At 51.1% G+C, this 13533-nt stretch overlaps 1 protein-coding gene across 1 annotated transcript; it reads left to right on the forward strand.

Moving 5' to 3' along the window:
* Nucleotides 1–1703: 1703 nt before the first annotated feature.
* Nucleotides 1704–10105, forward strand: CTRC (chymotrypsin C). The gene is made up of 8 exons (XM_067711596.1): nucleotides 1704–2387; nucleotides 3650–3741; nucleotides 3838–3935; nucleotides 4828–4953; nucleotides 5830–5966; nucleotides 6774–6919; nucleotides 7775–7927; nucleotides 8466–10105. Exons 1-8 carry the CDS (start codon nucleotides 2348–2350, stop codon nucleotides 8478–8480), a joined length of 807 nt encoding a protein of 268 aa, XP_067567697.1. The 5' UTR covers nucleotides 1704–2347; the 3' UTR covers nucleotides 8481–10105.
* The last annotated feature ends 3428 nt before the right edge of the window (nucleotides 10106–13533 follow it).

Genomic DNA, 13533 nt, shown 5'->3' on the forward strand with positions numbered 1-13533 from the left:
TATTTTTTGGTGGAGGAAGGGGCCCACAAAGGCAAAAGGGCCCAGTGACAGTCCAGATTCAAGCTCTCTCATGAGAACCAGACGACCAACAACAATAATAATAACAGCCAACATTTACATAGTGCTTGCCCTATGCCAGGCACTCCTCACAATAACCCTATGAGGCTGGTACCACTTTTTAATCTCCATTCTATAGATGAGGATGTGGAAGCACAGAGAGGTTGAGTCACTAACGCAAGGTCACACAGCTAGGAAGTACTGGCTCTAGGTTTTCCGTCCTTTGGGAATATGGTCCAACACTAGGCAAAGCACTCAACATCCCATCTTCAGCCTCTGAAAAAGACTAAGGTGACGTCAGTTTTCTCCAAGCACAATTGCTGATGCTGTCTTACATAAAGGACCTCAACTGGTAAACGTCTCAAAACAATGAAGTTCCCCTAAAGCTGATGCTGTCTGCACCTTCCAGAGCAGCCAGCAACCTCCCTCTCCAAAAAGGTCAGTTTCTCTGTGAACATTCCAAAAGAAAAAAAATGAACAACTTTTTATCTGGTACCTTACTACCTATGTGCCTGTGCACTTGTGGCTATTTCTATATCAGAGTACATTTTGAACGTGTGGCTCGGGGCTCTGAGAATGACTGTGTTTATAACAGACTGCTTTCTATGTATGACACTGGTGTGTGTGTGTCTGTCTGTCTGCCTGTCCCTGTATGCTTGTATATCCATGGGCTTGTACACGTGACTGAGATGGGCGCCTAGACCTTGCTGTCTCTCTGTGTGTGTAAATCAGCAAACTCCCATCCACAGAAGCCCAGCTAATCATTTTCCCAAGTTGTTCAAGAGAAACTGAGGCCGCAGAAGTTGCCCAAGGTCCAGGGTCCAGCAAGTCACTGACTGCGACAGAAACCAGGAGTCTTGTCTCCTGCCCCCAGAACCCTGGCAACCCCCAATACCTCCCTAGCTCAGCCTGTCTCTCTTTACGATGTCAGTCCCCAGCCCAGGGTGACCCTTTGCAGAGTTTGGTGACCAACAGCTCTGGGTCTGAGGTGTGGTGGGCAGTAGTCACTGACCAGCCTCTAGAAGGCAACAGAATGTTCTCGCAGCGAGTCTGAGATCCCCCAGACACCCCAGTTCTGAGGCCTGAGGCCATCACCCCTACACACACTCCCTCACACTCCCTCTCTGCTGTTGCTTTTTCAGTCAAAACTTTATTGATTTTTAATATGACCGAAGTAACACACACTTGTCTTTAAAAAGGATTTAAGCTGTAAAAACGTGTGAGTTAAGAGTCCTCCTCTACCCCCAGCTCACCACCACGACCGGCAGGGTGTGTAGCGTTCTGAATTTCTTTATTAGGAAATAATTCCTAATGGGACCAGTGGGCCCAGCTCAGAAAACAACTTCCTAGGAGCACGAGAATGAGTCAAAAGAGGACAAAGGGGAGAAGTCGGGCCTCAGGACAAGTGGGTTAAACCAGATGGTCCGAGAGCCAGGCTGAGCCCAAACTGCTGGGGCTCTGGCTGGAACTTCTGGGCACACATCACAAATCCAGATCTGCACTCAACCTTGACATCCAAGTCATGGAATTTTAGGACTGAAAGGAGCCTGAGAGTCCATCTGGTCCTACCTGCCCATTTTAGAGACGGGGAGACTGAAGACCTTGCTGGGAGACACCTGAGCTGGCTCCAGGTAGGAACTTAGCCCACGCCTCAGCCTCCATCCAAAGCCTGGGGAGGAGGTGCTGGAGAGCAGGGGGTACCCCAAGACCAGACAGTATTAGTTGAATAAGGGAGAAAGAAAAGGACAGGAAGCAACCAAAGAGCTATAAAGACAGAGAAGGAAGCGGTGCGTCACGGGAGTTTGCGGCCCCAGACTGACGTTAGAAGCGCTGACTTCAAATCTTGGGTCTGTTGTTGCCCAGCTGTGTGACCCCGGATTGCCCCCGACCCTCTGAGTCTCAGCTTCGTGAAGTTTAATGAGCGAACAAGAGTGTCTACCGCGTGGTGTTGGGAGAATTAAGTGACTGCAAGAGGTATTGGGCACAGCACCCGGCACAATAAATGACAACTAAGAAAAATGAGTCAGGCCAAGCAGCGTGGCAGGGCCCCCCAAACCTGTAAACGTCAGATTTGCTCTGTCTCAGGATATTTGGGAAACTCCTGCCTCCACGCCAGCTCCATCTCCTGCGCAAATTAAACAGTAACCAGCCAAGGTCAGGGAAAGGGCCTTGACAGAACAGGTTCCTCCCAAGGGGTGGCTCAGCCTTGACGAGGTGGGCCCACCCTCCTCCTGCCTATAAGTGGGGACCTGGTCGCCGCGACGGCCACTCGATCCCGGGCACTCACGACATGCTGGGCGTCAGCGTCCTCACAGTGCTCCTGGCCTACGGTAAGCTGTGGCTTGGGGACCAGCGGCAGCCAGCGGGCTGTGAGCTTGGGCTGGCCTCCCGGGGACAAGGCTGGGGTCGGGGACCCTCTGCTCTCCAGGGCTTCAGGAAAGGAGTTTTGGGGTCCCACGTGGGTTCAGCTACTACTGACCAGCTGTGTGTCGGATGAGCCACTTGCCTGCTTGGCGACTCTGCTTCCATAGCTGCAAAATAGGGTTCATGTTCCGCACCCCAGGGTGAGGATGAGCCATGAGGTGTGGAAAGCACCAGGGGCGCAGAAGGCGCCTCACCCCGGGTGGCCCCGGGGGGCCTCAGGGCCTACCTTTCCCAGCATCAGCATCTCTCATTTGGGGATTCTTTGCTCCCCCCGCCATGCTGGTGACCTCCCAGATTGGGAATCCAGGAACTTGGCTCGAATGTCCCTCTCTCTTGGCGGGACCTGGACAAGCCACTTCCCCTCTCTAAAGCTCACTGGCTCTTCTGGCAAGTGAGAGCACTTGATTAAGAGTCCTCCAGCTAATAACAACAGTGATGATAACAATAGCTGCTCCTGTGTACCCCATGTTTGCTCTGTGTCGAGCACTGTGCTAAGCCCTTGACGATCAGGAGCCAATTTGATCCTACAACAACCTTGAGAGGCGGGGTCTGTTAATATGCCCATTTTACAGATGAGGACCCCGAGGCTCAGTGATGCTCCATATCTTGGTATCTAAGATCACATGGCTGGTTAGTGGTAGAGCCAGAATTTGAGTCTGGGTCTTCCTCACTGCACAGCACTCACTCTTGACTGTGCCACACAGCTCCCCAGCTATGACAGTCTGGAATTCTGTAGATTCAGTGCTCACACACCCACACTGTGCTGTGGCCTGAAAAGGGACAGCAGGGTAAGGTTGAAGGACACAGGTGTACCTGGGCACTCACACACAAGCCAGCCACTTTGGGCTTCCTTCAATGATTCGACATTCACTCTATACCAGGTCTTTTGCTCAATTCTTTACCTGCGTCATCTAATTTTTCTTAGTTGTCATTTATTTATGTCATGTTTTTTAAATTCTCAGGACGAACTTACCAGGTTAGCGCTAGTCTTCCCATTTCACAGAAAGGGAAGTTGAGGCCCAGCAAACTCGATGGCTTCCCCAAAGCCATGCAGGAAAAGTCAAACCCATGTCTGCCCAGCCCCCAAATGTGCGCTCTTTCCACCTGCCCCTTCCCCAAAGCGATGCCAGCCTGGCTCACCTGTGCTCTTCCTCTCCTGTATCCCCAGCCTCCAGCTGCGGGGTCCCCATCTTCCGGCCCAACCTATCAGCCCGGGTGGTGGGCGGAGACAACGCCGTTCCCCACAGCTGGCCCTGGCAGGTAAGCGCACTGCAGCAGGTGGGGAAGGCGAGGTGGAGGTGGGTGGGGAGCAGGTCCCTGGGGGCTGACACGTGGTCCTTCCCCATCCTCCCCCAGATCTCGCTCCAGTACCTCAAGAATGGCGTGTGGAGGCACACCTGCGGTGGCACCTTGATCACCCCCAGTCACGTCCTCACAGCTGCCCACTGCATCAGGTGAACGGGATGCTGCCCAGACACCCCACCCTCGCCCGGGGTCAGGAGCCTGATAAGCTGCTTTTCTTGAGCACACACTCCAGACACTGGGCTGAATAAGCTACTCCCATCCAGTAACTCAGTTGTTAATTTATTCATTCCACAAGTATTTACTGTGCGCCTACTGTACGCCAGGGAACACGGCAGTGAGGACACAGTCTGTGCTCTCAGGGAGCTTATATTCTAGTGGAAGACAGAGTGACAGACCATTCAACAAGTAAATATATAACAAAGCAAGTGGCAATGAAGAAAAATAAAGCAGAAAGAGAATAAAAAGTATGAGGAGTTCTATTTTAAATGACATGGCCGGGGGAAGATCTCTCTTGAAAGGAGTTGTTTGAGCAAAGACCTGAAGGAAATAAGGGAAGACGTCATTGGTCTGGGGGTAAGGTGTTCCAGGTGGAGGGAACAGCTGATGCAAAGGCCCGGAGGAGGGAGCCCACTTGGTAGGTTTGAGAAATAAAGTGGAAGCCGGTGTGGCGGGGCATTTTGTGTGAGAGGAGAGGAAGAGGCGGTTAGAGAGGAATGCAGGAGAGAGAATGCAGGCCAGCAGCATGTGGACTAGCTCATCTTCACAGCAGCCCTGGCAGGTGAGTTCCAAGATTATCTCCACCTTCCAGGTGAGAGAACTGAAGCCGAGCCTACCCACCTAGCAGTCAAAGTGGACTTGACTCCAAGACCAGGGTCCTTATCCCGTGCCCTGGGAAGGGTCAATGGGATGAACACTCCCTTCCCCCGAACAAGTCCCACGGTGGCCCCAAAGCTGGGTCACTAAAGACCCAACGTCCCCCTCTACCCCACCGGCCAGTGGGGACAGGAGGCCACCCTGACCCGGTCCCCTTGCTCTGTCCAGCAATACCCTGACTTACCGCGTGGCCCTGGGGAAGAACAACCTGGAGGTGGAGAATGAGGAAGGCTCCGTGTTCATGGGCGTGGACACCATCTTTGTCCACGAGAAGTGGAGCTCCTTCCTAATTCGGTGAGTGCCCAGCTGGCCATCCCACAGCCCCCTAGGAGCAGCTCAGAAGAAGGAGGCGTCCCTGAGATGCGGCCGGAGCCTGTCCCTGGACCCCATCCTTAGCCTGAACAGCCAACAGATGATGACTTTACGCAAAATGGCAAAATGCTAAGTGGAGGTGGACACCCCTCCAATACCCATCACTGGCCAAGGGTCTCTGGAAAGTACACAGGGAATAAGGATCCTGAGGCTCCCCCAGTATATTACCTGAAGTCTCTCAGCCCGAGGATGAGCCAGCACTCACCTTTACTGATGCATGCTCGCATTGTAATAAGCAGCTTACATGCCATCTCTTATTTAATCCTCACAACAGCCCTAGACAAGGAACCGAGGATCAGAGAGGTTAAGGAATGTGTCCCAGGTCACACAGCCCAGTACATGGCAGAACTAGAAATCAAACCAGGCTCTCTCTAGGGTTGTCCATTTTCATTCTGGCGACACGAAAACATTAAAAATTGCATCCGCAAGTGTTTTTATCGTTATAATTTCCAATTTGCTTAGCTGAATTTCAGTTGATACATAACCTTGCAGTGGTTCAGAAGGCTTCTGCTCTTGTCTCCCCTCTGTTAAGTCTTTCATGATGTGAAGACACAAGGTGGCGCGGGGTGGGGGGGAAGGGGAAGAAGCTACACCTACAGGAGCGGGTGATGGGGTTAGAAGGCAGATCATTGGTCCTCCGGCATCTCTGTCTGCCAGTAAGAAGCTGGAGGTCCAGGATATTTATGGAGGACCCCTGCTCACCCTTGGCCCGACTCCCAACTCACAGCCTGGGCCTCTTAGCATTGGCTTGGGGGAGCAGGCCCTCCTGCCATTCACCACCTCCACTTTGGATTCCAGCAATGACATTGCCCTTATCAAACTGGCGGAGCCCGTGGAACTGAGTGACACCATCCAGCCAGCCTGCCTGCCAGAGGAGGGTTCCTTGCTGCCTCAGGACTACCCCTGCTACGTCACTGGCTGGGGCCGTCTCTGGAGTGAGTATAGCCCCTGGCCAAACACGAGTGTCTTATTGGAGGAAGCAGCTCCCGTGATAAGCACACCACCCACATTTGCCCACCACTTTCCTTTTTGCCTTAACATCTTCACATCTTTTTTAATTTTGTAATAATGGTTAATATTTATTAAGCATATACCATGTGGCAGACACTCTAACAAGTGCATATAAAGGGTGTTATAAGGATTAAATGGACTAGAATTTGTCAAGGGCTTAGAACAGGGCTAGGCACATACTAAGTGTCATGTCAGTGACTAGTAAATAAATGAAACTAACCATCTTGGGGCGGGGATTAGATCTTATGACCTTATGTTATACCACACGCCCAAGTAAATTCCAACTGAATTAAAAGGTTAAATGCAAATAAATGAAACTACAGAATACTTAGATGAAAATGCAGATCCTCTACAATTTGGAAAGTTTGGGGGTGAGAAAGACCTTTCAGTGTGTGACACCAAAGGCAGAGAACTACAGGGAAACCATTGGCAATTAAAACCCCAGAACCCAAATTAAAGATAACTCAGTGGTTATTTCTTAAGGGTTTTCTATGGGTTGGTTCTGCCTTCCCTGCCCTTAGAGGGGTCTCTAACCCAAACAGTTCAGGACCATTGGCTCAGAGTCTCGCCTCTCAATTAAGGGCCTGTGTGTGGGTCCCTCAAAGTCTCTCCAGAACTCGCCCGGTCATGGCCCAGCCCCATCCAGCCCTCTGTTCCCTGAAGGCCTGGGCCTGGGCTGGCGCTGAGGCTGCCTGGGCTGACCGCCCGGTCACCACCCATTCTCTCTCCAGCCAACGGCCCCATCGCTGACGAGCTGCAGCAGGGCCTGCAGCCCGTGGTGGATCACGCCACATGCTCCCAGAAAGACTGGTGGGGCAACAATGTGAAGAACACCATGGTCTGCGCCGGGGGTGATGGTGTCATCTCAGCCTGCAACGTAAGTGTCGAGGCGCTGCCCCACGTCCCTACTGCAGGTGGCCAGATGGAAGGGGGCAGTGAGGAGGGCAAAGGAGTGAGAAGTGGGGAGACGCCACCCCCTCTCCCTGGGGGGAGACTGAGCCCTGGCTGGGCCTAAGAGGCTCAGGAGAAACTTGCCACTGTCCCCCTTCCCCTCCCCCACCAGCACTGTGGCCAGAGCATGAAAGTTGAATGTGAGTCTGAGTCCGAGTCCCAGCCCCCCACTTCATAGCTGTGTAACCTTGGGCAGGCTGTTTGATTTATCTGAACCTCAGTTTTCCCATGCATAAAATGGAGCGGTAGTAAGCACAGGGCTGCTATGAGGACTAAGTGAGTCTAACACAGGTAGAAGAGACTTCGGTGAAGTCCGGGCACACGTTCCTTCATACCATCAGCTCCGTTGGTCCAGGGAGACAGAAGACTCAGGGAGTCTGACACAGAACGAAGAAACATCTAGGACAATCGGGGACTGTCCCGTTTTCAAACACATGAGCCTCTCCCCACTTGCATTTTCTTCCCTTTTCTCGGGTCTCCTACACGGCTCCCAGCATGCTCATCCCTCTGGGCAGCTCAGAGTCTTAGGCGCGGTGACCTGAACAGCTAGGGAAACCAAGGCACAGAGAGGGTTCTCAACACCTCAAGATCACACAGCAAAGCAAGACCTAGTCTGACACCCCAGGGCCCCCCAGAATAAGGCCAAGTTACCCACAAACCACATTTTCTCTGCCTCCCTCACTATGGACACGCTGAGGCCAAAACAGGGGCTACCCATATGCCCCGCCCTGACCTTCCTGCTTCCCGAGCCTCCCTCTGACGCCCGCCCCGTCTGGCACAGGGGGACTCGGGCGGCCCACTGAACTGCCAGGCCAAGGACGGCTCTTGGGAGGTGCGGGGCATCGTCAGCTTCGGCTCCGGGCTGAGCTGCAACACCCTCAAGAAGCCCACGGTCTTCACCCGCGTGTCCGCCTACAACAACTGGATCAACGAGGTGGGTGCGCCTCCCCTGCCCCCTCCTCTCCATCCGCCCCTCACCCTCCCTCGCCCTTCCTTCACTGACTCCCCTACTCACTCTTTCACTCACTCCATTTACTCACTCACTCCTTCCAGAAGTTTTGATCGCGTGCTTATTGCAGGCAGCCTTGAGTCAGGGGCAGTGAAGCAAACGGCCATTCACTTCCCCACCCTTTCATCCATCAGCAAATACTTCTGTCCCAAGCCCAGGCTCCCCACCAGTGCCCCCAAATGTGAAGCGTGGCCCCAGCACAGGAGAGGGGGCAGCATGGATGGCCGTCTATATTTTGAGGGTGCGGGGACAGAGAGTCACCCTGGGCTGGGGGCTTCCACCCTGAGAGCAGGAGGTATCCTGAGCTCACCTGCACAGTGGTCGGAAGTGCCCGAGAGGGCCACACCCCTCGGGCAGAGGCAAGCCTGTCTTGTCAAGGCCCGGGGCTGCCGGCCATGTTCCTACCCTCCCGGCAGAGCCTCACACCCCGCAGAGTCCCTCACTCTGTTCTCTGCTTCTCCAGAAACTACAGCTGTGATTCATCCCTGGGAGCCAAGGCCGCAAATCCCGGCAACCACAATAAACCTCCTTTCCCCTCAAGCGACCTGTGTTCTTGATTTGCGCGTCCCCTGCGGGTTCCCGGGCTCTCTAGGGGCTGCCCGTTTCCATACCAGGGGTGCAATGAGAGATCCCCCTCAGCCAGCCGGGTTAGGCCTTGGAAGGAGCTGCTGGGGATGCTGGTGGAGGGGGCACCCCCAGGAAGCCACCTGGTGCCTGAGGGAATATGAGTTAAGGACACACCAGACACCTGCCCCATCCCCGCACATCTCATAAGCCGTGAACCACCGGGCCCTGATCAGACCGCAATGGCTTCCACACATAGTCACAGCAGGTCAGAGGTGGGAAAGCTTGTACTGCACTAGACAGGCAGGGCAGCTCAGGCCCAGAGAAGGAAAGAGCTGGGCCAGATCACAGGAGCAGACGTCCAGTCATGCACAGGCAAGAGGCTCAGGGCAGGGCCCTCTGGTCCTGAGGCCGACTAGAGGGCGAGGGGTCCAGAAAAGAGAGGGACCCAGTGTCCAGTGAGGTACATCCAAGCGGGACCCCCGACCCCTGACCATAGGGTCTCTGGTCCAGGGCACTCCTGGGGATGTGCTGCTCTATGGAGGGAGGTATCCCCAACCCGGCCGCTGAAGTCCTCCTAGGAAAGCCATCAACTATGGCTGCCTCTGGTTGGTCCATGAGTTGTCCAGTTTCTCCATCAGACTTTGGTTCCTGGAGATGGGGACCGTGGCCTCCCACGATGTCCAGCTCATTCTCAAAAAATACTTTATTTTCTCAACCAGCAATGGGACCTACAAGGAGCCCAGCACCAGCTCAGCCATAGGAATCTAGGGATGGTCCAGACAAGATTCCTGCTCTGCAGGAGACAGACCCATAAACAGATCACTGAGTTCCCTGGTGTAAGTGTGAAGGTAGGAATACAGTCCAGGAGCATGGCGAAGGGACACTTAAACCAGTGAGAGTAGGCAGGAAGAGTCCAGGATGGCTTCCTAGAGGTGGTGATGCCCAGTGTAATGTATTCTTTACATTTGAGCAGAAGGTACCAAAATACAGAAGATGCTGCTAGTTGCTTGACCCAAACTTCATTCCCAGCCTCCTCCTTTTGTAGTTGTCTCTATACTGGAGGCTAAAAATGCTAACTTCTTGCTGTCCCCAGGTCCCTTGCAGTTATAATATCAAAGTCATAGCTAACACTTACTGAACACTTACTCTGTGCCAGGCACCGTTCCACAGGTTTTACGTGTATTACCTCACTTAATCTCCAAAACAATCCTAAGACGTAGGTTATTAACATCATCCCCATTTCACAAATGAGAAAACTGAGGCTAGAGATGGTTAGTGACTTCCCAAGGTGATTTACCTGGGAGGTGATGGAGCTGGGATCCAGACTTTGTTAATCTGGCCCCAGAGCCCATGCTCTTGACCACCATTCTCTACTGCCCTGTGATGAATATGGATATGATGCCTGGAACTAAGGCAGCCTTCTTGTGGCGAAGAGAATTACAGAGACATGAGCTCAGACATCATCGAGCTGCAGATCTGATGCCAGCAACTGTTCTCTGAATGTCTAATTATGTAAAAACTAAATAAACCTGCATTTGTTTTAACCACTGTAGTCCAGTTTTCAGTTACTTGCAGCTCAGCACAGTCCTAAGTGATACCCTGGGGGATAACATAAGGGGTCACTTTCCTGACTGAGGGAAGGCCATAAGCAAAGTCATGGTAACTGCTTGGAAGAATCTCCAAGCAGAAGGTATTGCTAGAGCATAAGGCACAGGGCAGGGATTGGGTGACCAGTGGTCCTGGCACTGAGTAGTTTTCTAGGAAGTGGTACTTTCAGTGCTGTCCCAGGCAAACTGGGATGGTCAGTCACCCTAACGGGGAGGGGCAAGAGATGTGGCTAGAGAGTGAGAAAGGCCCTTCCTGGAAGGACTTGTAGCCATGGTAGAGGGTTGTTGGGACTTTATTCTGAGGGCAATAGGGAGCCGTAGAGTGGTTTTAGATAGAGAAGTGATCTCTGTGGTCAGATGTACACACTAAAGCATTCATCTGACAGCTATATGGAGGGTGATTTGGAGCAGGCAAGAATGGAGGCAGGGAGGCCAGTGAGGAGGCTGCTGCAATGTTCTAGGCCAGAATTAATGGCGCCCCAACCATCAAGCTGCAGATGGAAAGGAGAGATAGGTTCAGTAATTCAGTAATAATTCAGTAATTAGTTAAGAGGCATATGTATAGTGTTGGACAGCAGCATCCCCCCCAGTGCCAAATCTATATAAATTTTGGGAACGTGATTGGATGATCAAAGCTACTTTTTATTAGCTAATAAATGGTAAAACATAAGCCACAGTTCTCTCTGCTCAACAAGAGTGTAAAATTCTCAGATTCAGGGACAAGACCCACTGTTACATACAAGGGTCAATGCCTATCTGTGGTAGACAAAATACTAGCCCTCCAAAGACGTCCATGCCATAGATTCCAGAACATATGAATGCATTACCTTACGTGGCAAAAGGGATTTTGCAGGTGTGATTAATTGAAGGACCCTGGGATGGGGTGATTAGCCTGGATTATCCAGACGGGCTCAGTGGAATCACAAGAGTCCTTTTTTTTTTTTTTACATCTTTATTGGAGTATAATTTCTTTACAATGGTGTGTTGGTTTCTGCTTTATAACAAAGTGAATCAGTTATACATATACATATGTTCCCGTATCTCTTCCCTCTTGCGTCTCCCGCCCTCCCACCCTCCCTATCCCACCCCTCCAGGCGGTCACAAAGCACCAAGTTGATCTCCCTGTGCTATGCGGCTGCTTCCCACTAGCTATCTACCTTACGTTTGGTAGTGTATATATGTCCATGCCTCTCTCTCGCTTTGTCACAGCTCACCCTTCCCCTCCCCGTATCCTCAAGTCCGTTCTCTAGTAGGTCTGTGTCTTTATTCCCATCTTACCCCTAGGTTCTTCATGACATTTTTTTTCTTAAATTCCATATATATGTGTTAGCATACAATATTTGTCTTTCTCTTTCTGACTTACTTCACTCTGTATGACAGACTCTAGGTCTATCCACCTCATTACAAATAGCTCAATTTCGGTTCTTTTTATGGCTGAGTAATTAGATCACTCCCTAACACCATACACAAAAATAAGCTCAAAGTGGATTAAAGACCTAAATGTAAGGCCAGAAACTGTCAAACTCTTAGAGGAAACATAGGCAGGACACTCTATGACATAAATCACAGCAAGATCCTTTTTGACCCACCTCCTAGAGAAATGGAAATAAAAACAAAAATAAACAAATGGGACCTAATGAAACTGCAAAGCTTTTGCACAACAAAGGAAACCATAAACAAGACCAAAAGACAACCCTCAGAATGGGAGAAAATATTGGCAAATGAAGCAACTGACAAAGGATTAATCTCCAAAATTTATAAGCAGCTCATACAGCTCAATAACAGAAAAACAAATAACCCAATCCAAAAATGGGCAGAAAACCTAAATAGACATTTCTCCAAAGAAGATATACAGACTGCCAACAAACACATGAAAGAATGCTCAATATCATTAATCATTAGAGAAATGCAAATCAAAACTACAATGAGATATCATCTCACACCAGTCAGAATGGCCATCATCAAAAAATCCAGAAACAATAAATGCTGGAGAGGGTGTGGAGAAAAGGGAACACTCTTGCACTGCTGGTGGGAGTGTGAATTGGTACAGCCACTATGGAGAACAGTATGGAGGTTCCTTAAAAAACTACAAATAGAACTACGACATGACCCAGCAATCCCACTACTGGGCATATACCCTGAGAAAACCATAATTCAAAAAGAGTCATGTACCAAAATGTTCACTGCAGCTCTATTTACAATAGCCAGGAGGTGGAAGCAACCTAAGTGTCCATCATCAGATGAATGGATAAAGAAGATGTGGCACATATATACAATGGAATATTACTCAGCCATAAAAAGAAACAAGAGTCCTTTTAAGAGGGATTAGTCACAAGGAGATATGAGGACAGAAGCAGGGGGTCAGAGTCAGAGGGAGATCTGAAGATGCGATGCTGCTGACTTTGTAGATGGAGGGAGGGGCCACAAGCCAAGGAATGCAGGCAGCCTCTAGACGCTGGAAAAGACAAGGGAAGGGATTCTCCCCTAGAGTCTCCAGAAGAAACCAGCCCTGCTTTAGCCCAGTGACATCGATTGTGGACTTGTGACCTCCAGAGCTGTAAAAATGTACACTTTTATGTTTTCAGCACCTTATTTGTGGTAATTTGTTAAAGCAGCATAGGAGTTAAATACACCATCACTCCTCCCTTCCAGCAAATCTAAAGTACTAGGTGGGGAGTGTAAGAGGGTGGCAAAGGAAGGGTCAGGAAGGACTCCCTGGGATCTGGCTGGGATGAGAGCAAGGATCTGTAGACTTTGTCCAAGAGGTCACAGACCAGTGCTTGGGAGCCAGGGAGAGTGGGCACTTAGGGAGTGACCCTCCACCTCCACCTTCTGCCTTGGCAGGAGTTCCCCTGGCCTGGGGGCATGAGAGCCCTCATGCCAGTGACCCACTAGAGTGCCATTGTGTGTCTAATGCAGGCACCGTGGCTAGTGTGTACTGAGCACTTGGTAATCTGTGTGCCAGGTACCATCCAAGGGCTTTATATACTCAATCTCATTTAATAATCCTGGCAACCCCGATTATCATCCCCCTTTGCAGATGAGGAACCTGAGACTCAGAGGGGTTTAAGAACTCACCCAAGGGGCTTCCCTGGTGGTGCAGTGGTTGAGAGTCCACCTGCCAATGCAGGGGACACAGGTTCGTGCCCTGGTCTGGGAAGATCCCACATGCCGCGGAGCAGCTGGGCCCATGAGCCATGGCTGCTGAGCCTGTGCGTCCGGAGCCTGTGCTCTGCAACAGGAGAGGCCACAACAGTGAGAGGCCCGTGTACTGCAAAAAAAAAAAAAAAAAAAAAACTCACCCAATAACAATTTGATATCTATCTCTGAGTTCTTTTACAGGAAATAAGGCCCCCA

Source organism: Pseudorca crassidens, chromosome 2 (assembly GCF_039906515.1).
Source record: "Pseudorca crassidens isolate mPseCra1 chromosome 2, mPseCra1.hap1, whole genome shotgun sequence".
NCBI classification, from domain to species: domain Eukaryota; kingdom Metazoa; phylum Chordata; class Mammalia; order Artiodactyla; family Delphinidae; genus Pseudorca; species Pseudorca crassidens.

Bases quoted from the DNA above. Each gene is read 5' to 3' on its own strand.
- CTRC (XM_067711596.1), top strand. From the start codon at position 2,348: ATGCTGGGCGTCAGCGTCCTCACAGTGCTCCTGGCCTACG. The intron at 3,742-3,837 runs GTAAGCGCACTG...ATCCTCCCCCAG, and splicing joins CCCACAGCTGGCCCTGGCAG to ATCTCGCTCCAGTACCTCAA. The intron at 4,954-5,829 runs GTGAGTGCCCAG...TTTGGATTCCAG, and splicing joins TGGAGCTCCTTCCTAATTCG to CAATGACATTGCCCTTATCA.